The following is a 25,827-nucleotide window of genomic DNA, read 5'->3' as shown; positions in this document are numbered from 1 at the left end:
TATAACCTTTGTCAAGTAACAATCATGGACACACATCAGAAGAATTGTGTGATTTATATTTGATAAATATTTGATATGTTTGATGCTATTCTAGAATGACAATTTAAACAACTTTTATATTTTTTAAGTATCCTATAAACACATTTAAAAAATATTTTCACACTTTTTCTTCACAATATGACAAAATTATAGCTTGATGCACAATAAAATATGTAATGTCTACACAACACATGTAATGTCAAGCTTGCTCTTCCCCAACACTTGTTTGTTCCTGGCAACCAAGTTCATTAACTTTTAAGGAAACTTTATTATGAGAAATTACATTTAATAGATTTTTGGATGAAGAAAAAAAAAACGATTTTACCATGTTTCATAGTAAATAATTAAACTTTTTTAGATCACAGTTTCAAACGTAATAATTATTTTATTTATGTTTTAATTGTTAGTTTTAATTCAAATCAGCCCTTGGAATAGCCTATAATAAAAATGAACAAAAAATCTTATTTTTTACAATGGTCAGCCATCAGAGCAGTTCCAATAAACCCTTTTATTATAATTATTATTAGTTCTGCATGACTCACTTTCACAACAGACAGAGGCGGAACCATAAGTGAACACGCGCTCGTTTCCGGCAGGAACATTTTCACAGCAGGAGAAAAAACAAATATGCAGATGTTTGGCGGGTGATTTGGATCATAGACATATAAATACCTAGACGCCTCATTGGCCGCTCGACCGCACGTCAACGTCGCCGCCATATTGGAGCGGACAACTCTCATAACTCTCACATCAGGACAGAAGAAAACATACCTGACTCATCGACAGAATGGACACCTACAAACCGTCACACGATAATAAAAACAGACTCCGAAGTGCTGATCTGAATCAACCGAGTCGCGAACAGGCTCCGAAGTCCCGATCTGAATCAACAGAGTCGCGAACAGGCTCCGAAGTCCCGATCTGAATCAACCGAGTCGCAAACAGGCTCCGAAGTCCCGATCTGAATCAACAGAGTCGCGAACAGGCTCCGAAGTCCCGATCTGAATCAACAGAGTCGCAAACAGGCTCCGAAGTCCCGATCTGAATCAACCGAGTTGCAAATAGGCTCCGAAGTGCTGATCTGAATCAACAGAGTCGCAAACAGGCTCCGAAGTCCCGATCGAATCAACCGAGTCGCGAACAGGCTCCGAAGTGCCAATCTGAATCAACCGAGTGGCAAACAGGCTCCGAAGTGATGATCTGAATCAACAGAATCGCGAACCGGCTCCGAAGTGCCGATCTGAATCAACCGAGTCGCGAACAGGCTCCGAAGTCCCGATCTGAATCAACCGAGTCGCGAACAGGCTCCGAAGTCCCGATCTGAATCAACCGAGTCGCGAACAGGCTCCGAAGTGCCGATCTGAATCAACCGAGTCGCGAACAGGCTCCGAAGTCCCGATCTGAATCAACCGAGTCGCAAACAGGCTCCGAAGTGCCAATCTGAATCAACCGAGTCGCGAACAGGCTCCGAAGTGCCAATCTGAATCAACCGAGTCGCGAACAGACTCCGAAGTGCTGATCTGAATCAACCGAGTCGCGAACAGGCTCCGAAGTCCCGATCTGAATCAACAGAGTCGCGAACAGGCTCCGAGGTGATGATCTGAATCAACAGAGTCGCGAACAGGCTCCGAAGTGCCGATCTGAATCAACCGAGTCGCGAACAGGCTCCGAAGTGCCAATCTGAATCAACCGAGTCGCAAACAGGCTCCGAAGTGATGATCTGAATCAACAGAATCGCGAACCGGCTCCGAAGTGCCGATGTGAATCAACCGAGTCGCGAACAGGCTCCGAAGTCCCGATCTGAATCAACCGAGTCGCGAACAGGCTCCGAAGTCCCGATCTGAATCAACCGAGTCGCGAACAGGCTCCGAAGTGCCGATCTGAATCAACCGAGTCGCGAACAGGCTCCGAAGTCCCGATCTGAATCAACCGAGTCGCAAACAGGCTCCGAAGTGCCAATCTGAATCAACCGAGTCGGGAACAGGCTCCGAAGTGCCAATCTGAATCAACCGAGTCGCGAACAGACTCCGAAGTGCTGATCTGAATCAACCGAGTCGCGAACAGGCTCCGAAGTCCCGATCTGAATCAACAGAGTCGCGAACAGGCTCCGAGGTGATGATCTGAATCAACAGAGTCGCGAACAGGCTCCGAAGTGCCGATCTGAATAAACCGAGTCGCAAACAGGCTCCAAAGTGCCGCCCAACATACATGAAAAAACAAACCACTGTTTCAGAATGTGTGTTTTCTGCATGAGTGTGTGTAATGTGCATTATAGAACAAAATGTCAAGCATCGTCAAGTTTTTTACATTATCTGTCTCATTAATTGAATAAAATAGAAAATCTTGAGGGAAGCGGCGGGGAATTAATGTTTATTAGTCAGGTTTTGTCTTCACAAATAAATCACTCTATTCCCAGAGAAAGAAAGAACTGAAAACTTAAATGTGTTTCTTGAGCTGAGATTGATCCAGAGGATTTTCTATTATATATATATATATATCTGTGTGTGTGTGTGTGAGTACATGTATATATTATACTTAAGGAGCTCATTAATTAAACACAATTTGGAACTCATGTCCACAATATTTTTGTGTTGTGTCATTAGTTGTGTATTAATTTGATTAATAATTAGTATTTTAAAATTACATCTCAATTTTTTTTTTATTTTACTATTAATTTATTCTACATTTTTATCTATTCTGTATTATTCCACCCTTTATATTACATATTCTTCTTGCTATTATTAACCTATTGTTGTTCAGTTATTTATTTTGGTATTATTCATATTATACATAGAATTTTATAAATCTATTATATCTCATATGTTATTGTACCGTTGTACTCGCTTTTCATATTATTCACTTTACTTTAAGTTGTACTACATATACTTTTTATTATAACATATCACTTTTACTATATTTCTACTGTGCACTGCATCAGTGCATATTTTCATTTTCACTGGATCCATAGCCTCATCAGTTACATGTGTCATTATTTGTTGTGTTATTCTGTAGGCTAAAGTGCTATCAAAATGAAAAGCAGACTTCAAGTGTGTGATTTGTATTTACTTTTTTTATAAAGTTTTCTCAACGATAGTAAATTATTAGTGTTTAAAGATGTATTATTTAGGTTTTATCCCAGTACTTCAAAGGGAATGGGCTGTGTTCTGACCTGAGACAGAAGAAAGAGAGAAAAAAAAGAAAGAAAAATGTTGGGATTGAACACAGAGAAAGCAATAATACAACTACATATCATGTAATGTACATTCAAATTACATTACATGAATATGTCACAGTTAAACTAAATTAACAGATTTGTAAACCGAAAAAATCAACGAAATCATGAAGTGAGACAAATGTGAGCTTTCAATTAATAATCTAGTCTAGGTATTTATATGTCTATGATTTGGATTTTACTGCCCAATTTTACAACATCAGTAAAATCTGAATTTCCATGAAAACAACTGCGTATAATATTCACAGATTATCCAATAAATGCTTTGCACAATGAAATGAAGTTTTAAATAGAGAGGGATTTTGGCGGAACTTTGTCTGTGAGTGAAAGGAGCGTGTTTAAATATTACATTTCGGTTTAAACAAATACATCTCAGTGTCTCAGATAATGGCAGGAAGAGGCAGAGGGCACCGCACTTTCTCTAGGCCAATGGAAATTGTCCGAATAGGTCAAGGAGAAAATCTCCCTCCATCCTCCCCTGTATGTGTTTCAAGATAGAATAAACCCTCGTCGGACTGATACGCATCATTTTACATTACATCAATGCACTTGGCAGACGATTTTATTTTAAGCAACTTGTACTGTATTCATACTTGCATTACCGGGGAATCGAACCCAGGATTTTGGCGTTGCTGGCAGAACGCACTATTGTTGGAGCTACAGAAATTCGCTCCTGTCCTGTTCAACTGTCGCATGTACTGTAGAACAAATAAAACAAATACAAAAAAAAAAAAAATTGTCTGATTGTCATCACAACAAAATATTAGTGCCACACTAATACACGTTTATTCTGGAAGTGTACTAAGCCTTTTAAGAAAAATAGCAAAAAATAAATATAAAAACAAAAATAGCACTAGCAAAATATTTGTACAAACATAAGGACAAGTTTAAAATTATTAAATATATTGTTATTAATTAAGATAAAAAGTGGTTGTTAAGACACTATTAAGACAATTTGATGAAGTCACTGCAAAACATTTTATGAATAGTGAAGTTATTTATCATACGCAAAACATATCTCATATCCATCAGATATCCTTTAGTAAAAGCTCATTTATATAAACATTTCGTTTAGTGGAGAGTTAACTGTCCCAGCAGGTGTTTGTTTGACCCCTGATTGTAGCCAGATGTGTATCAGCTGTCCCTCCGGACGTTTGTTTGATGTTTCAGCCCTTGGATCAGAAGCCGGTGCCTCTGCAGGAGGGTGAGGAGGCCGAGTACATGCTGGCACTCAAACGAGTTTAGACGAGCCATGAATACACACCCCTTTTACATCCACCCTGCTGCACCCAAAACAGGTCAGTATGGGGTCAAGGATGAGCTCTGGCATCGTTAAGACATCCTGGACAAAACACTGGGTTTTTGAGACAGATATTCAATCTGTATTCAAAGTTAGTTATTTATAAATTAATGAAAATCACCATAAGTGTAAATACTCCTTTCTATAGCAATGTGTGATTATCAATTTGAAGTTATTTTGTCCTCTTGACAGATGTGGAGAGTTATTCTGACAGATACCAGAAAATGTAAACCTCTGACAACAGTCTGGAATGGAAACCAGGTGAGTGATTCACTTCAGTGCTATTTAAGTATTGTTTATATATTGTTTTAGTTTTTAATAATATTTTAAAAGAGCTTTTATTTTTAGATTTTACAGTTTTTATTTTTAATTTCTGTCATTTTGTTGCATTTTTGTGCTTCTGACATTTTTAAATAGTGTATATGTTTAGAAAAAAATTCTAAATAGCTTTAATTTATTACTTACTTACCTACTATTACTTACTGGCATAATGTTGAATTTTGATAAGCCCCTCCTTTTATTTGCCAAAAATGGGAAAACCCTGGGTTACAGTAAGATACAATACAAGTTGATAAATGTTAAAATAGAAAATGTTTTAATAGTATAGTTACCAGATGTAAACATTATGCTTGAATATAAATCACTTACTTATATTTTCTGTATATAGTTGCATGCAATTTTACAACTTTGTTGGCAACATTAAGCCTAAACACTAAAACTGTAAAAATCATGAAAACAACTTCACAGCTCATAATACACATGAAATGTTTATGAAATGTTTAAAAAAAAAAAAAAACTAAATATCATTTCTGAATCTATTTTTAGTTTTAGTTTTTTAGTTATAATTTTTTTTCAGTTATTACATTTCTAATTTCAGTTTTATTTTATTTAATGTGTATATATATAATTTTTTTTTTAGCTTAATTTCAATTAAAGATGTTTTTAATACTTTAAGTTAACAATATCAACAGTGATTCACTTGAATGTGATACTCTACATCCATTTGCATTTTGGATTGGAGGTGTTTTCCGAAGAAGCTGCGCATGAGGGACAAAGAGACCCCTGAGAGACAGTAAGTGTGTCTGATGCTGTTAACTAGCTCTTACACTCTAATACTGGACACTGTGTTATACTGCAGTGACACCCAGTCCTGGAAGCATGCGTTTGTAAATGTGTTCTTTTTAAAGCCCTAGTAAGGGAGCAGGTGAGGCTGATGTCCTCATGAATGAGTGTGTAAAGACGTGCTTCGCTCTCTGACTCATCAGCGTCTCTGGAGAAATCAGAGATACGACTCTCAGCCTCTCTGCACACACATCTCCAAAATGAAAGGATAGAGAGAAAGAAGAGATGAGAGAAGGATGAAAGTTAAGGCTTGAAGAGTGTCTGTCACCAAGAGAGAAGCGAGATTATTTTTAGTCCTTCTGTGTCTTTTGTCAGAGGAGCTGTGATCAATGAGTTGATGTTATTTTTGGAGGATGTTGCTGATGTCATTTCCACTGTCACAAACACGGTTTTGCTTATATGGTTGCAGAAAGCCCAGCTGTTCCCAGACAACCCAAACAGCCACGAGTGAACAAAGAGGAGATGATACGCATACTGGAGGTGCACAAATACCTGTTTTGGGTGCCACTGTGTAACACACTCAGAAATAAGGCGTTTTAATCTATGTTAATAAACATGTGCATATATAATGTGACAGACTGTATGTGTTTCTCTGTAAAGACTCTGGAACAGAAAGAGGAAGAGGGGAGTTCTGATGAAGAGGAGGGAAAGAAAAAGAAGCCAGAAGAGGAAGAGGCTGAGGGAGAGGAGGAGTATGATGAAGATGAATTTGATGATGTAAGTGACTCCTTTGTTAGGATATTAAGTCAGTATGTTTGAACAAGAAAAACAGGGAATGTAAATAAATGGTGTTTAGTTTAGAGGAAAAATTAGCCTGCAATTTAAATATTTACAGTTTTAATAAAATGTATACCTCGAATGCATTGTAAGTCACTTGGATAAAATATTCTGGTCCATTGATATGAAATATTCTTGCTTTAATACAAAATAGGATCAATTGGAAGCAGAGTTATTTTAGTATTATTTATATACTCTAATGCAAGGATTTATCAGTAACACTTTACACTAAGGTTCTCTTAGTTAACATTGGTTACTGCAATAAATAACATTAACTTACAGAGAGCAAGAAATCTTTGTTAACATTAGTTAATAGAAATTTAACTATTGTTAGTTCATGTTAGCTTAGGTCCATTAAATGATGTTAACCCTGGACCACAAAACCAGTTTTAAGTTAAAAATTTTCGAAACTGAGATTTATAGATCAGTTGTAAACTTTGCAGTTGTCTTTTGTGGTCTTCAAAGTTGCCTTTGAAGATGTCCAAAAGAATTCTTAGCAATGCATATTACTAATCAAACATTAACTTTTGATATATGTAGGTAGGAAATTTACAAAATATCTAAATCTATAATTTTGACCCATCCAACGTTTTTTTTGCTATTTCTAAAAATATATCCCAGCGACTTAAGACTGGTTTTGTGGTCCAGGGTCACATATTTCAGTTCATCTTTATTTCAATCAATGGGTTTTAGTTAACAATAACAGATTGGTGGTATATGTGGCATAATGTTCTATGAAATAATTATTTCAACTTGTCCCTTCGTTTATTTACCAAAAAAGGGGTCAAATCTGAGTTACAGTGAGAACTTTTTTTGAGTCTGAGGCCCACGGCTGGAGGACACAGAGAAAGACACGAAGTCACAAACTTCTCTCTTTTATACATCTTAGATTTGTGAAAAAGACTAGTGAATGTTTATTTTATTATAAATTCTCGTGTCAAGTGTTTGTAAATATTCATGTTAGTGCAATTTTATGAGAGATAAAGTCACACTGTGTCAAGATAGATAGATAGATAGATAGATAGATAGATAGATAGATAGATAGATAGATAGATAGATAGATAGATAGATAGATAGATAGATAGATAGATAGATAGATAGATAGATAGATAGATAGATAGATAGATAGATAGATAGATAGATTCATTCATTCATTCATTAACAGTTCTGTCATGTGGCCTGTAGGGGGTGTGATACTACATTACTTAAGTACTTGTGGCACAATCATTTCTACTTACTGTTTATGTGTAAATGTGTAATCAATATTAACACACATATCCAATAACCATACATAATTTTAAATGGGAACATTAAGTGTATAAAAATTGAGCACTTGAGAATAACATTTTTAGCTTGAAATAATGAAATTGGATTAATAACCATGCACCCTTTCATACATTAATAACAGGACAATCTGAAATTTTATAGATATTTTATATTGTAAATAGAAACACTGCATAAATATAAAAACTTCATTTGTCATGGATCAAGCACCTCAAATAAAATTTTCAATACACACACACACACACACACTATATGTATGTATGTATGTATATGGATGTGTGTGTGTGTGCGTGTGTGTGTGTGTGTGTGTATTGAAAATTTTATTTCAGGTGCTTGATCCATGATAAATGAAGTTTTTATATGTGTGTGTGTGTGTATTGAGTACCACAATAAATGTCCTTGGTTAAGCTGAATCAAATGTCTCACTCTCATTACTTTTGATTTATTGTGTATGATTCTTTCACATTTCTGGATTCTCATTGGACCAGATACACCTGAAAAGAATCCAAATAGAAAATGTCATGGTCTTTGGAGCATATGATCAACAAAGGAGAAAGAATTGTTCTTGACGTGACTCTTCATCCCGAGAACACTCCATCGGCTGAGCAAATTTGCTGAAGATGAATTTAGTAGCTGTCTCAGGCATGCTTTACAGTGGACAGGCAGAGGAATCCTTCCAGGAATAAGTCTGGGCTTTTATTCAAGGAAGCAGAAGGCTGTTCATCTCCAGTGGAAGATTACAGCAGCTGAAGATGACTGACATAAGAGCAGTCAAAAGAATGTGCTGCAGTGATACAGTATATTCACACTCAATGCCAATAATCAGAGAGGAGAAATCTGGAATGCTCAGTTAAGTCAAAGATATCCTGATTTTAGTCTAGCTATACTGTTGAGCTCAGGGTTAATGACAAATGTCAATAATAATGAACAGCATGTTTATGCTTAAGAAATAATGCCAATTCTGGCAGAAAATTTGGGCACCACCTCACCACCATAAGAGGGCAAAATTAAGTGGTCATACAATACAATACAAGTCTAATTCTAAATCTGTCTCCTACAGCCTAGGACTAAAGCCTTACAGTGTATCAATAGTTTAATATACTATATATTAATATTTATAAAAATAGAATATTTATCTATTTCTCAGATATAATTGCACCACACTACAGTGGTTTTTTTTATAAAAAAGAACTATTGAGAACAAAATGGCCAAAAATAAATGTGTTATGTTTAAATCATTTCAATTGAAAGTTTTGAAATTAAAAAATTAAATGCATTAAAATGTCATGGTGGATGACCTGAGGGTGAATAAATGTTTATATTTTGGTGAACTATTTCTTTAACACATTGTACCATGTTTAAAATCATTCTGCACATTTTATATCAACATTCAATCTAGGCTTGGTGAATACCCTGAGGATCCTTTTAAGATGAAGTAAAGAAAAGCACACACACACACACACACACACACCTACCAGACCAGTTATTTCACCTAAGGAGGCGAGGATATGTCCTCTGTGCTTAAGCTCTGTTAATTAGGATGCAGCACTCCATCTGGATGGCCATGTAGTGAAAACAAAAGCAACGCAAGTACCCTACATAACAATCTCCAACCTATCCTGCCCTCAGTAGAAGGGTGAATGATTGAGTTTTATACAAAGAACTCTCGGTCCACAAACACTTATTCCAGGAACATTATTCTTTTTGACACTTGAGGTCTTAGACTCTAGGACGCTCTGCATAGTAAAAGCATTATCCATGTTCACATCATCTCTCATACCACATGAATAAGACTGAGAATATAAAAATCTGCTCACAGCTTCAAATACACTGCTAAAATGAGTTTAGGCTATTCAATTGAAATGGTTAGTGAAAGCATCATACGAGTTGAATATGGTACTATTGGCGTTCCATATCACCTGGGCCCACAACAGTGCTCTTCAGTGGAGAATTTCTGTGGCTGCATCACAATAAATAGGGCCACTTGAAGAAACAAGCCACCGCTCTCAGCTGCGTCACCCGCGTAGGAAGCAGGAATGGCCATGGAACTGACAGAGTCATTCTTTCACAACACAAGCCAGAGACAATAGGTCAGTGATTAAACAGGATTGTTTACTGAGCAGCAGAGCAGATCGTGGAAGCAGAGGGCACGTGTGTAAATAAAGACAGATAATAGTTCTTGGGTTCTTTGCTGTTATGACTGAAGTTATGTCCTTTTGCAGGTGGATAGAAGGTGAGTGGGAACGAAGGAGAGCAGGATTGAGGGAGCATTGGTACAACTAAAGGAAAGAGTAGACAGGTAGTCAGTTAATTTTCAGCAAGGTAAACGGTAAACCGGACAGTGTGGGCCTGAGTGCAGAGATACTAGATGGCTGGTGAGTGGCTGCAGGTTCTAATCTCGGGTGATTAGAATTCAGGTGATCTGGTGTGTTTCGGGGTTGGTGACTGTGACTGCAGAGATTCCCTGACAGTTACCATGTTAAAATGTGTCATTTCTTTAACACTAGAATCACCAAACAGATTTTTAATAACAAAAAACCCTCAATCCCTCAATTTGGAATGGTGTGGGGGTGTAAACTGTAGTAGATGTCCCAAAACTGGACCTGTAATTGTTGTGCGCATGCATGAGTAAGTTTCAGTAAACAGAACCCACCGTATTAGCTGTGTGTGTTATGGATGTATTACTTCATAAATTATTTTTTGGTGTACAATCTGTTTAATTTAAAAATAAATGTGCATTTTACCTTTCAATTGTTTATTTTACAACACCACTGAGATGCTATTGTATATTTATTCTACGACACAGGAGAAAGAAAACAATAAACTATTTTGACTTGAAGTATCAAGGCACATACAATTCCTGTCAGTCACATCATTAAGTCCATGCATGGTGCTAAGCAGCATTTCTCAGCAGGAAGACCTGGACTACACCACTCAAATTACTCCCGAGAAACTAAATCTGGATAACTGGGCTAGAACAAAATAAATACATAAAAATAAAAAACTGCACACTATATTGCTGAACAATTAAATAATACAAATATTATTTATTATTTCTACAATAGATAAAAAAAGCTTTAAGATTTAAGGTGAATTAATCATGTTTGGCTTAACTGAACATAAGCGTCAATGAGATGTTATAACACAACTATACTGAATTTAAATAAATCTATGCTGCCTTGCACCTCTGTTTAGTCTGACATTTTCACTTTAAACTGCTCAGGAAATGCAAAGAGTGATAAATGCCAGCAAAGGTTCAGTCACGTCCCCCTTTCTGACCTATGCAGTGGGCTTCAAACACTGATTTATTTGTCTCACACAACATCATGCAATCACATTACACAACACATTCCAGTCTGATGGAAACTTATAGAAAAATCAAGAGAATGAGAGTAGACTCTGGATTTCTGGGAAAGGTTCAAGTTCAAGAGCTGCAAATAGTATGTGAGTGAGACGGGGGTGGGGGGGGTGCTTTTTGAGTGAGCGCTATAAAGAGAAACAGCTGCAAGGTGAGTAAACAGCCGCTTCAGGTTGCTTATGTCTGATTTAATGGTTACAGAATTGCTAACCTCGGCTTTGACTCAGTTCCATCCTTGCATGCATGCAGTCCTGCACGGATGATTGCAGACAGGGCAATACCTTTTTGAGTATCTTCACATTTTATTTTATTCTGTGCACTTTATAATTTTTTTTGGTACTGCATATACTTATTTAGCAACACTTTTAGTTTACCAAACAGTAAGAAATTCTTGGAAAAATACTAAATAGAAGCATTTCCACTAGTGGACTTTTAGACCAAACCCAACCAAAAACAAGGTATCAATATATTTATCCATTTGATAAAACTCACAATAAGCACAGAATACTCTAAGTATACTCGGTTTGATATGTTTGGTGAGTGAGTCATAGTTACCAGCACGTTCACTTTGCCCATTGGATTAGAACATACATAACTGAAATGCTATTCTGAACACAGCCCTATGGATGGAAGTGCTTTGACCGTGAGGAAATAGCTCTTGAATGTTTTCCAGCCTGAAGATACTCCCTTCAGATGCAAACAACTGGTGCTTATAACACTGCTACATGTTTTTGTCTCTGGCTAACAACCTTTCCTCTACATTCATCCTCATGCCAGGAATGTAGACAGACTTTCAGCTAATGTATTTACACAGATGTTTCATAAAACAAAACTATACTCATAATACAGTAACTATGGAATTTCACAGTAATCAGACAGACAGACAGACAGACAAACAGATAGATAGATAGATCACATACAAATGACACTTGATTGCATTTGATCATTACATTTTTTTATTGTATTCTGTTATCTGTAGAACTGATAAATTCAAATAAAAATCAAAGTACAAAAGCACATAACAATCAACTTCAAAGTGGAATAATCTGACACTAATACTCAATTATATACTAGTAAAAGCTGATAAGATATACAAACAGCTATATAGGCATATTCTATATAATCATATAAATGCATATTCTAATTTCTGTATTCAATTAGAAATACACATGCTGCTGAGAAAGATTGTAATACTAGACTAACAGCTAATCAACAGCTTAACAAGTAACTCTGTATGATATACAATCTTTTTCACTCACAAAACTGCATCATATTTTAATGCATCATAAAAATATTGTTCATAATCTGAAGTTTTTTATACCACAAGCGCTTTCCAATTTGAAGTGCTGACAGAATATTACACCAATATGGCAAAATCAGAAATAATAAAACTCTCTCAGATGCTGATGATTGTTCAGAATTAAACATGAAGACGTCAATGGTTATTTTCAAGAGGTGAACTCTTACATCAGCAAAAGAGTCCGGCTTCAGATGACTTTAGCAACTTGCAATCGACCAGTTCTTGGCATGACACAGCATTTCATAGTCCACAACTCTAGAGTAAACCATGCATGGTCCATTAGCAGCGTCATTCGGAGATCTTCCTGCATTTTATCTTTTGTTGGAGTTTAAAATTTGGCGACAGCAAGTGAAGGAGAACTCCACGTCCAATGCAGTCTTAGTTTTGCTGTTCAATCACAAGAAAGAGAGACACAATCCTTAGTGCAATCTCAACTAGGGCTGATGCTGTGTTTATATACATATCTATTTATATGTGCGTGTGTACCTCAGTGTATGACGGGGGAGATGGGGGGAGATGATGCTCGCTACTGCGCATGAATATAGGACTGTCATCCTCATCATAATCATCTAGGAGGGGAATGAAGGAACTATCCATGCGATTGTCCTGGGAGATCTCGCTATAGCTGGGTGGACAGGATGGGAGTGACGCGCAGGTGCTGGAGGTATTATTGTTGTCCTGGCTGCTCATGCTACTGGTGCGACTGTTCATGCCATTGTAGGGGATCGTCCCGATGACCAGAGGAAGATCTAGGAGGAGCTTCTCACTTCCTGGGATATGCAAGTAGATCTAAGCCGGAGAGAAAGAGACACCATACACTCTTTAAAAAATTAAGGTTCCAAAAGAAGGTTTTTGCAGTGATGCCTTTGGAGAATAATTTTAGGTTCCCCAAAGTAAGGGAACAGTTGTTAAAATATGTTGTTCTTAGTGTGAAGAAGGTTCCATCTATGCTCATAAAGAACCTTTATTTTTAAAAGTATAAACCGCCGGTGGAGTATGAAGCATTTGCATTGATTATCAAGGATTTAACTCACCCTTAGACAATAGTCAACATGGATAATGTCACAGCCAAGGATAGTTGGCTTCAGCTTTGGCACAGGAAGTACTCTCCCCCGCCACACATCACACATGCCGGAGATGATGTGGTTTCCTCTGACAGAAATTAGTTTCTTGTGAAACTCTTTGGTGCGGCCGTTCGCCCGGTAAATGTGCTTAGCTATGATGGCGGCTTTAGGAACGACAATCCGAGAACAAGAGTTCTCAAATTGAGCATCGATGCAAATGTCTTCTCCTTCACAGTAACCCTTCCGGCCTATGCGAGCGGACACGGAAACACTGCCATCGGGAATAAACATGCAGGTGACTTTCTTGTGTTTTGCTCCTGTAACTGGATCCTGAGAGTAAGCAGAAGGGGCTGCGTTAGTTTCTTTCATTTGAATCATGCCATTTAAAAGAAATGTGTCATTAGTCTGGACTTAATCACCGTGAGCTCTTGGGTGTTGACATCAATGGGTTCCACCACCTCAAAATACTGCTTACATTCCGCATATGGCTGGCTGGATTTCTCTATGACTGCCTTCACGTAGTATTGGACTGAGCCAAACTTTCCCACATAGGAGGAAACAAGGCACCTGGTCAGAAGGGGTAGATCTTACATTAAAATTGTGGATTATTTAAATGCAACATTTGTAATGGGGAACTATGTAAAGAAAACCCACCCTGCCGGTGGAAGTTCGAACCCGAACATGAACTCGTATCTGTTTCCAGGCCTGAGAGTGATGGGTCCATCTGCATCTGCGAATGAGAAACATTTGATTCTCATTATTTACTAATGTTCATGTCTATTGAATTTTCAATTTAGATAAGATTTTAATTTTAATAAACAATTGTTAAATTTACATTCAACTCCTACCAACCTCCCTCATTTATTAATTTACCACCTTTTGATTTTTGCTCTATGCACAATACTAAATTCTAACAAAGAGACCAATTAGACACTAAAAAGGCACCAAAATCTAGGGGAGAAAGTTAGTCAGAGCCAACCATTAGAGTTCTTTAAATTCTGCATTATGTTTAAAATAAGTACATTTACGATTTCAAAATGTTTAATTACAACTTATCACTTAGATTTAGTTAATATATTTCAATATAGCAAGTTATTTATTTTTGTTCAACATTTCTTTAAGACTGTTGACGTTAGATAGCTTTGCAAAAACAACGTTAAAAGCCCTCCGGAAAATACTGATTGAGTTAATCAAAGCTTGTGTCTCACCTGTTGGCTGATGATCGAGGTGAAGAACTTCTTCATATTTCATGTACTCAATCTCCTCCCTGCAGTGCATCTTCCCTTTTTTATAATCGACTTTAGCGCATCCGATTCCGAACAGTTTAACTGCGGAGATGTGCACCACCTCGGCCACCTCCACTATCACCCGCCCGGCCACTTTATCTCCGCCGCTGTACGCGCTCTTGTTCGGGTCACTAAACTGAACCTCGAAGGCCTTGGGTTTCTTTGTTAGTACACCCATTTTGCTGTTTTATTAATATTAACTCCAATAATGTCACTAAACGTTTTATTATAGTCCTAAAGGTAATTCTTTCTAATGTAACTGATTTAATAAGCTCACCACTATGGCTGATATTATTAATTATTTACTTAGTATTAGATGCTTTAGTCGTTTGTTGATGATCTGATCTGTCTGTAAACACTGAGTGAGTGGTTTTATAGTTCACACGGCCGCTGTGCCGATGATGCGAGCTGGACACACATGGGCATCAGTGCTGGAGAGCCACATGCGCCTCGTGGATCTCTCCGAGCACGTCTCTCTCATAGGACACACAGGCTGTTTGCGTCCACCCAGGCCAATGAGAGCCCGTCCCAGGCGCGTGGACTGCTCGTGGGTAAGGGGCAGGAGTTGTTGAGGGGGTGGAGTATCAACGCGCACTGGATACTCCTGTGCCCAGCTCCAACACAACATGTTAGAGAATTTATGGCACCAAAAAATATGGTTTTCTTAGAAGTACATAGAGTTCCATGTAAATGCATTGCGCAGTATTATTATATTATTATGTTACTGTCGAAGTATGACGGTGCTGTCACATTATGTTTATTTAAGGGTATACCATAGTAACAAATGATGACCAGATGCATTTGCCATAGTATTTAAATGGCACCCCATATACAGTATACTTAAGATAATACTATGGTATTACCTTTTGGTAGCTATGTGTCCAAAATATTATTGTATTGCAATAGTACAAGTATGAAATATCATGGTGTTACCCTAGTACATGTCAAAATACCATGGAATTGCCTATGTTCATGGTCAAAATATGTCATCACCCTGGTACATGTCAAAATATCATACTAGTGCAAATAACATGGTATTACCCTTGTATGTTGTCAAATTTCATGGTACAATCCTGATACATGGCTAAAAATTACAATATTACCTTGGTACATGTCAAAAATACCACAGTTTTACTCTGGTATATGGCCAAAAAATCATATTACATTGGTACATGTCCAAAATACCATGGTATTATTCTGGCACATGTCAAAATACCATGCTATTCAAAGGTGTATGTCCAAAAAATATGGTATTGCCCTGGTACAGGTTAATTTTGTTTAAAAAAAATTTTTATCATATTGTATTTTTGGTACTTGGTGAAAACTAAATATGCTAGAGATATTAAACTGAATGGACATGTACAGTGAAGTACAGTGGTCATCAGATATGCCCCCCCCCCCCCCCCCCCCAAAAAAAAACAAACAAACAAACAAGCATGAACAGTCCACATGGTCAAAATGTGTGATGAAGACTAAGTTCATATTGACTGTTCCGTTTGGATGAGCACTGCCATCTGTTGACTGATCCAACACACGTCACTGCACGGGTCCCTACAGAAAGTTTAGGAGGAGTCTTTTTATCAAATCTTCATGGTGATAAAAGGACATAATCAAACACATAATTCATTATGCTGTCTGTCTTTAAGCCTCCATCTCCAGTTACAATGCTGTTTAAGGAAGGGGGACATGCGTAATGCTTGACTCCCTCTGTTTTAGGTGGCTGTCTATATGTATTATCTGTCCTATACACTGTATGAACATAAAACTAGCATAAAAAGAATAGTGAGTTATCTTTTTAAGGTAAGGGTGCAGGGAAAAGTCAGCTTTCAATCACATAACCCAGACCATTATAATATAACATTCAATTTCATACAAATGAACACCATCCAATGTCACTCACGTGTGAAGAACTTAGTAGTCACCAATTTTTGATCATTCACAAGGAATGAAACCTCCATCAACTGTGATCCTCAGATACTGAAACTGAAGCCTCCACCTCACCCATTGCAAACAATTATTTAACAGCATAAATGATGCATTACTGTAACTTCAATCAACAGATGATTCAGAAGGGTCGAAGATTATTTATGGGAGAAAAATAACAGAAAAAAATTGGATTCTCTTGATAAATTTCCCATAATTTACAAAAAGAAAAAAAAAATAATAGAACTAGTTTGATAGGAAAATAATGCAGTCCTTTTAGTTTAGCTTTGTATAATTCAATTTTACAATAATTCATTAACACACTAATTGCAGTAACAGAAAATGTATAAAAATGTACCATTGCTTATCAAAGATTTTTTTTAATGTACCATAAATATAGTAATATCTCATTACCATATTGTATAGCAAAGCAAAGTATTACCATTATTGTACTATGGAACTGATAAATAATTTTTTTTTGTGGACACAATCCTTTACAAAGAAAATACCATGCTGCAGTAGTAGGCTACTATACTCCTGGTGGTAATAATACTAGAAAAAAATACTTTAAAAATACTTTAAAGTAACTTTAGTACTTATGCTGTTTTTTTCTTTTTGTTTGTTTTTTTTATAATTAAATGAATGAATAAACATAACCATTGTCAAACACATTAATAGCATTCTTAAACACATTGAACGTGAAATCCTGCACTTCGCAAAATCATGTTTTACCATGTAAACACAAACATTACATTATATAATTGTATTGTTAATTATTTACTACCCATGCATATAAAATAGACTAGAAACTCACTGAATCAGAGGATTCTCTCCTGTATACCGTCGCTGAGATCTTTCCCAGTTATTTGTGTCTCTGACGCGCTCATGTGATGGACTCACGTGCGGTGTGACCCCGGCGCGTCACCGTCCCGCACGAGGGAGACGCGTAAATCACCCGCTGCGCGCACCTGCCACACGCGCACCAGCTGCCGGAGAGCTGGTCCAATGGCTCTGGGAGCTGTTTGTCAACACACAAATATGTAACTTTCTAAAGATGTTATGTGTCTTTTATTGATTTATTTAGCTATTTGTACTTACTTTGCAAGGCTCCTGGTGCTCCAGTTAGGTTACTTTTCCTGTACAACAACAGCTCCTTTCTATTGTAAACTTGCAATTTATGATCATATTATTTGAATCTATTATCATTATCATAAACACACCGGTTTTCAGCGCAAACAGCTGAACCTTTACTGCACTTTTATATATATTCTTCTAGCTATTTACCTACAGCGGTTAATAGTCCGAGCATCTCGCACATGCGAAGAAAATAGGGTGAATACTGGTAAAGTGGGACACTTTCTGATAATTTATATTCTGCATACTTTTTTATTATGATCCAAATGTCTTAGCCGCTCATATGATACTATTCTGGTAACACTTTAAAATAATGGTCCGTTGTTAATAATTAACTACGCAGGAAGTAATAGGTAGTACTACATTAACACTTAACTTAATACTATTAACTAATACAGAAGCAAGATTAACTAAGCAGTAAGTAATAGCTCATTTAGGACATAGGTAGTTCCTTATTAGTTATTTGATAATTACTAAAGAAAAATATCGTCATTGAGAACTACTTTGGAACTATGGCCAACTAATGAAGAATAACTAATTAATTACTAATCACAACAGCTACGTCTATAAAGTGAACAATTAGCTTATTTATGGAAACGTATATATATATATATATATATATATATATATATATATATATATATAGCCTATCCATATGATATATTTAATGAGCTCCATTAAGTTCAATGTCTCCAACTCTAATAACTTGAACGTTAGTGATATTATGCTGGGGAGGGGTTTTCTTTAGGAAGTGACAATAAATAATGATGTTCTCTTGTCAAAACATATTTGCATCCTTCATGAAAACATTGACTGCATTTATAGTGTTAAGCACAAAACAACATCTTCCAGATTACAATGTCTGGTAGAATATCACCAGTTCCTCACAGAACTATATGGCTGTACAGTATGTGTCAGATAATTTTATTGTAAATTACTTGTAAATCACAAGAAAACATCTACATAACATCAAAACATTCACAAAAACATTCTAATGAAAATCCAAAGGGCTTTAAAGGGGTCTAGTTGAAGCGAAGGGGCTGTTTGTGATTTCCCTGCCTCTTTTCTTTGTTTGGTGTTAAATGCGTGTCTTTGAGGATCTGTTTGCCCATCTCTAGGCTCATTAAGCGGGCTTCCTACTTCCAGGACGCTGCAAAGAGCCCCTCTTTCAATAATTTTGGACGCACACATTGCACTTATTATATTTGCTAGTGTTCAAGTAAACAGAAACGAAAGCTCGGATGCACCCGGCAGGTGGCGGTGTTGACCAACGCGGAACGAGCGTGCGCAAAAAGAGCGAGTTAGATGCAAAATACACGAAGTTTTGCTTCAGAATAACTGTAAACACTGGAATAAATCGCGGGCACCCGCTTTTTAACTATTATAAGTATTTATATATATGTATGTATGTATGTATGTGTATGTCGTTAGACGTGCTGTGTGTGTGTGTGTGTGTGTGTGTGTGTGTATACTGCCCACTGATGCATGCATTGCGTACTGGTTTGGCTGGCATCTTCAGTGCGCGCATGCATCAGAGTGTGATAGCCTTTAGTGTGATCTGGGACTGTGACAGTGTGTGTGTGTGTGTGTGTGTGTGTGTGTGTGTGTGTGTGTGTGTGTGTGTGTGTGTGTGTGTGTGTTGAGTGTGATCTGCTCTGTTATCTGCAGTATGCATGCATGCATCAGTGAGTTTCAAGCTCTTTGTTGGCTGGATGGAGGCGGGGCCCTGTGCTGCGCGGCCGCAGGTCCTTTTGTGCCCCTCACATTTTGGGCAAAATCAGAACTACAGAGCTTGCAGACGCGCCAAAAGCATGAAACAGGACTATATATATATATATATATATAAAAAGTGATTGTAACATAGCGTTTGGTTTAAGGAGCTTTTGTGAAATTGTAGGTGAGTCATGTAGGCTACTTCTTGTTGGGCCAGGAGAAAAACTTTTGTATTTTATGATTATTATCATTATTTGTTGAGGATATTAAGTTAAGTTACTCGTTCTCTTTAACAACTTTATTTTCTTCATTGCACATAGTGTTATCTTTTGTGTTCTGTTGGGCTATTGACTGGTCAACAGATTACTCCGTTACTAACCAACCGGTCTCTGGAACAGTGATTCTCAACTTGTTCGTCAGGAATACTTGGAACGATTACGATTTCGCGTTTTTAAACTTAAAAAGCAAAAGAAAACATAAGTTAAACGTAAAATATGTGTCTGTCAATATTATATATTAAAAATATCAGTAATGCCATTGATGCCCGAACTGCATCACAACTTGAGCAAACTGAAAATGCACAAAAAAAGAAGGGGTAAAAAATATAACTTTTCCTACACAATATAGACTTATTCATATTTACGCAAGATGTCCTGTTTTAACATGCTTATATGAGATAACATGCTTATAAGAACATTACTGACTGATTGTCTTTTAAGTCAAAAAAAAAAAGGTTGTAAAACTTTGGTGGTAAAGTTCTTCCTAGTCATAATATTTTAGAAGATACAAACAGTGTTTGGATTTAGTGGCCTCATGGGCTCCAAAACCGACCTGCTGCATTATCCCTCACTACTGAATTAAAAACATTTACCTTTTTTTATTTTAAACAAGATAAACTTTGAAGTTAAGAATAACTTTTTTAGTGTTTTAAATGTAATACATTACAAATTATCATTGAAAAAAAAAACTGTATTTGTGTTGTAGCTCTCTGAAGAAGTCTGAAGTCTTAAGGAGAGTGTGTTTATAGTCCTGCGGTCTGGCAGGTGTGGGATGTTGTGCACTGTTGTTTAATCTCCCGCCAATATTGCACTCGTCCCGGCCTCCCTGACCACGAGGAACACGCGACTCCCCGCTGCAGTCTCCCGCCACTACAGCAGCTTACGAAGAACTCGACCACTAGAGCGGCGCCAGACTGCAGGTGTATATATTCAACACCACTGTGAGTATATGGCTATTACTAGCTTACATCAGTATGCATCGTATACTCTATACTTTTTTGCACTGCATACAGTATTCCATACAGTGTGTACTCATGGTGTTCATGAAATGTATGCATCCAGAAAATTCACATACTGTGTTTGAGAGAATACAAACAAGCTATTCCAAACATAGATTTCTAATTTGAGCGTATTTGAATATCAATTAATATATTCAAATATAATAATGTTTATGTTTAATATAGTTTTATTTAAACTAATGTTAAATTGATATATTTCTATACATATGCCCCTCATCCATCGTTAACGGCATACAGAACAGGAGAATTCTGGGGTTGAAATATCAAACGTAATAATTTTGGTATTTTTAGAATTTATTCTGTTTTTGTCATTTATTAATAATGATTATAGAACCATGGTACTGTTGGGTATTTGTTGTGTTCTAGAAAATACATCAAATCCCTTTATTTCAAGACATTTGTTAATGTAAACACATGCTACAGGACTCTGTCAAACATACACTCATACTCACACATTATACGGCCCCGCAATGACACATAAATACATAAAATTTGAAATAAACGTTTTTTCTCTCCTTTCATTCAGTTTCCTCATCCGGAGTGACACAGACGCTGGGTAAATCTCTCATCTGTCCTGGTTGTTGGGCCCCTCGCAAGCAGGAGTTCTGTGGCACCACGAGGGGTTTCATAGGGTCTAGAGAGAGAGACGGAGGGCATCTCACTCCCCTCACACCTTTATGTGCATTAGAACCTGTTTACGGTGTGTAGTGAAGTCCTCTGGAACAGTATCTGGAAAAGATGTTACACTTGCTTTGTGAGTGTGCTGTTTTTAGTGTTGTAATGCTGAGGGTTTTTTTTGTCAATAAACAACTTTTAATCAGAATTTGTTGATTTTTGATTTCTTAAAGACTTTGTGAGTCTGGGGATTATGATATAAATATCAAAGAGTGGATTAATCTTTACCGTTACAGCGGTAGCGCAGATTGGACCAAATGATGTTCTCTTGAGAGATGCAGAACACACCCAGACGCCCCCCTCTCATACTGGTGTCAATCACAACATCAGAGTCAGCCACCATCTCTGTGCCTTCATACAGCTTCACCCTGCAACAGGAGCACAACATCAACACACATGAAAGCCCTCTTATATGGGACTGTACAATACTACTGTGCAGGAGTCAAGATCAGCAATTATCAACTGGATCTAGATTTAATATTGGACACCAAGTAAACCACACCAAAATTATTTATCATGCAAAAGTGTGCAAAAACGCCCTTGAGATTAAATGATGAAATGCATTAATATTACCACAAACTGCAAACAGATATATATTTATAATTTTTTAAAAATATTTTTAATACATCATCTGACACCGAAGACTGGAGTAATGATGACAGTGAAAATTCAGCTTTGCCATCACAGGAAGAAATGACATTTTAAAGTATATTAAAGAAAAAGTTATTTTAAATTATAATAATGCAAAGTAGTACTACTTTACAGCATTTTTTGATCAAATAAATGCAGCTTTGGTGAGCATAAAACATATTTCAAAAACATTAAAACAATCTTTATTTCAATCTGTCTCTGTAAAACTATATTAATATAATTATTCAAATGTAGAAAATTGTCTTCTACCAAGTGAAAAATAAAAAATGTGCACCAAAGTACTTTAGAGTCTGGTCGGACACAATCAAAATGGGAAACATTTTCTCCTCCCACATAAAACCCTCTTTATTTTGCCATCATAAATGCACACTTATAAGGTTAGTTGATTTTCATTATTCGCATTTAGCATCGCTGACCCAATTTTGGGTCACAACCCAGCAGAACCCAGAACAGTTGTTCTAGAATATTCGGGTATGATTGAAGCCCAGAGCTGCTTTATGCTACAGGCTGCTGCTAAACTCCACCTGCTCACCCTTTAATTACCTGATAATAAATGAGATCTGATTTGATTTAGCAGCAAGCCGGACTTGAATTGCATTATGTATGAGTGGAGCATGTCTGCAGCACAGTCCAGTGTGAGTGTGTGTGTGCGTACTGTGCTCTATTCACTCCTCTCAACTGAATACAAAGCAGGTGTGTTTATTTGTGTGTGTTTGAAAGGGCCCTTACAAAGCCTCAGCTACACATTGTCTCACAAAGCTGTGCATACACTTGTACGTACACACACACACACACATTGAGCACCGTCCACACAGCTCTCAATCTTCTTGTAGGTAACTACTAGAAAGTGTTTAGTAATCATGTAAACTCAAAGTTTGAAAGTTTCAGAACTGCCTAACCATCAAATGAGAAGTTAGTGTAGACATTTTCTGTTATGACACATTTTAAAAAAACATTTTTGAGCATTTTCTGGAACTCACTGACACAACACAATGAAAAGAAATGACTCATTACAGGAAATCATCCACGTTACATGTTTAACTGTCCTCTGTGTTCTGTTCTCTCTTTTTTTTTACGGCCCGTCCACTACAGTAGTTTCTGTTGGATCTGCATAAGAACAGCCACCAAGAAAATTCTTGCCAAGGATTTCATTGGCATAGCAACCACAACAAAGGGTGGCCAGGGGGCCCAGCCACTCAGCAGAGTCTCAGGGGTGTGAGGGGGGGCAAGAGGAGGGGGCAACTGAGAAGAAATTTTAAGGATAACTATGGCGTGCATTTTGTGACACATCTAAGGCCTTAGCAGGAGAAGGAGAAGGAGCAGTCGACCCTTCCGTCGCCGTCAGTCCGTGTTCATTTTTGAATGGGATTGAATGGGAGGGCAGACGACAGACCCGCGGCGACGTCGCGGCGACGTCACTGTTGGAACCAATCATAGGCGGCGACGTGACGACGGCGTACGTAAGAAATTTAACAAAAATAGTACGTGTTCTCAGTACGTCTGAACCTAGCTACGTTGCCTTAGATGACGCCTGATATATACGCCGTCTCAATATACGCCGCCTCACAAGACGCCTGATATATACGCCGTCTCAATATACGCCGCCTCACAAGACGCCTGATATATACGCCGTCTCAATATACGCCGCCTCACAAGACGCCTGATATATACATCGTCTCAGTATACTTCGCTTTACACGAAATGTAAGGTTTGCATTACAGTAGATGCATTTGTAACAGGTTGTTTTTAAGATATTTCCCAAAACGTGGTAACAGTGCATAATAATAACTGCATAAAGTCTATTTTATGTTTGATAAATTATGTTTATCTGTTAAGTTGGTGTTGAAGTGAAGTACAAGCACATTAATGTTCAGTTTGCTTGGATGCTACAAACAGTAGGGAAAAACTGAGAGGAAATGCATGATTTCTGCTTGAATTACATTTCTTTCTTGTTTCCTTGTGATCTTGACATAGAAGAGTGTAATTTTAACAGAAATAAAGTTGTATTTATAATAGATATTCATTAGACATTCGATCTTTAACATTAAATGGCATCGAGAACAAAGTCGTTCTAAGCAAACATGCTTAATTTTATTAATTTATCATATTTGGGACGCTAAGGCAGTGATATTAATGTTGTCCACTAGATGACGCCATGGGATTGATTTTAACCCAAATATAAGAAGTTTTTATTCTTATGAATTGAAAAAAAAACGCGAATGATTTACTTAATTTGGATAACTATGGTAAACTGACAGTATAGTTTATAATTACAGTACATAGAATGCTTTGAAATTTATATTTATCATTATTATTTTTAACTTTTATAGACCTCAAGACATAAAACATCTCGATAGGATTAAATAGAAACCCATATTTAATATTTATTTGATTGACAAAACTGCAAACAAAATTTTCAATGTTTTCACTGACTAAATAAACAGTAATCTGTAAATATAAGATAAATGGGACAGAAACACGTTTCACACTGTGTCACGTCAACTTTCCTTTTAATTTCAGTGTTCAATTGTTTGTAAATTGAGGATAATAATTGTTTCTTCTTCAGCTGCTCATCAGTCTGTGGTCATCATTGCCTGAATGTCCTTTTCATGATCGGTCACACATGTTCAATATTCAGACAGATCTGGACTGAACATTCACTCTGTCTACCGTGCTTCTGTAGCACATGCAGAATGAGAGCTGGAATTGTCTTGGTCTAATAACCATGGACTTCTCATGAAAGATGTAATCTTGATGGCAGTATGCATCTCTGTACAATGCCAATATAAAGCCTCCATGTCTGTGTACCCTCACACATTCCAGTTACCCATACCTGATAAACCCCCATCCAATGAGAAATGTTAGCTTTTTGCATCTATCACTGGTAAAAGTCTGGAAGACCCCATTTGTCTTTAATTTTTATATCTCCCTTATCTTACACACTCAGTTCAGTTCACGGAGCTCTCTTTTACCAAGCTAATGAACTGAATCGGGAGTGTTAAATAAGAGAGACATGCAAAATGTGCATAGCAGAGGGTCCACATTCCTTTAAGACTTTGAGACTTTAGATTTTTAATTTTAAAAATCCTTTAAGATTTTTTTTTTATCCTCCAATGTGTGGATATTTCTTGTCGAAGTGAATTTCTCGCTATATCAGCATAGTTTGTGGCTAAACATTTTGTAAAGCCTGCATTTTTCTGAATTGTACCAATATGTTTCCAATAATATTCATTGTTTCACTGTTATGTGGAACACATCTCTTGCAGCTCAGTCAACAAACTCATCTGCAAAGTTCATCTGTTGACTTAAAATGTTGAAAACATTCATATATATGAAATATATATATATATATATATAAAACGGCAACACAAGATTACATCAATATAGATCTAAATATGCAAACTTGCTCAATCACTTAGGCTGCTGGCGCCCTCTATAGGCATTTACATTACATATTGTACATACGTTTATTGTTTAGATGAACATTCCTTTATGTATTTTAACAGTGTTCAGTGAAACCATATGATTACTCGCTTTTAATGTTTTATTTAAACCAATTATTGCCTCATCGTTACAGATATTTTAAGTCTACTTTTAAAGATTTACAGTTTAAGCAAATATTTCAAGTCTTTTCTGTATTACAAAAAAAAAAAAAAAATCATCAGTAGATTG

At 36.8% G+C, this 25,827-nt stretch overlaps 1 protein-coding gene, 1 long non-coding RNA gene and 1 pseudogene across 2 annotated transcripts; 1 reads left to right on the top strand and 2 right to left on the bottom strand.

The window, feature by feature from the left end:
- The first annotated feature begins 3,658 nt into the window (after positions 1-3,658).
- On the top strand, positions 3,659-6,452 carry LOC128030187 (DNA-directed RNA polymerase III subunit RPC7-like; annotated as a pseudogene).
- A 5,593-nt stretch (positions 6,453-12,045) lies between these two features.
- LOC128030417 (thioredoxin-interacting protein-like) lies at positions 12,046-15,236 on the bottom strand. The gene is made up of 6 exons (XM_052618032.1): positions 14,685-15,236; positions 14,131-14,206; positions 13,896-14,043; positions 13,447-13,806; positions 12,899-13,201; positions 12,046-12,799 (listed from the first exon to the last, which is right to left on the bottom strand). Exons 1-6 carry the CDS (start codon positions 14,938-14,940, stop codon positions 12,791-12,793), a joined length of 1,152 nt encoding a protein of 383 aa, XP_052473992.1. The 5' UTR covers positions 14,941-15,236; the 3' UTR covers positions 12,046-12,790.
- Positions 15,237-16,186: 950 nt separating this feature from the next.
- Positions 16,187-17,805, bottom strand: LOC128030435 (uncharacterized). The gene is made up of 3 exons (XR_008187895.1): positions 17,500-17,805; positions 16,663-16,758; positions 16,187-16,313 (listed from the first exon to the last, which is right to left on the bottom strand). It is a non-coding gene; the product is annotated as an uncharacterized LOC128030435 (long non-coding RNA).
- Between the last annotated feature and the right edge of the window lie 8,022 nt (positions 17,806-25,827).

Source organism: Carassius gibelio, chromosome A16 (genome assembly GCF_023724105.1).
Source record: "Carassius gibelio isolate Cgi1373 ecotype wild population from Czech Republic chromosome A16, carGib1.2-hapl.c, whole genome shotgun sequence".
NCBI classification, from domain to species: domain Eukaryota; kingdom Metazoa; phylum Chordata; class Actinopteri; order Cypriniformes; family Cyprinidae; genus Carassius; species Carassius gibelio.
Note: the sequence above shows the minus strand (reverse complement) of the source record. Positions and strands in the feature narration are given on the sequence as shown.

Excerpts from the sequence above, each read along its gene's own strand:
- LOC128030417 (XM_052618032.1), bottom strand. The coding sequence starts at position 14,940 with ATGGGTGTACTAACAAAGAAACCCAAGGCCTTCGAGGTTCAGTTTAGT. Across the intron at positions 14,044-14,130 it reads TTCGAACTTCCACCGGCAGG|GTGCCTTGTTTCCTCCTATG; the intron begins GTGGGTTTTCTT and ends CCTTCTGACCAG. Across the intron at positions 13,807-13,895 it reads TCAACACCCAAGAGCTCACG|GATCCAGTTACAGGAGCAAA; the intron begins GTGATTAAGTCC and ends GCTTACTCTCAG.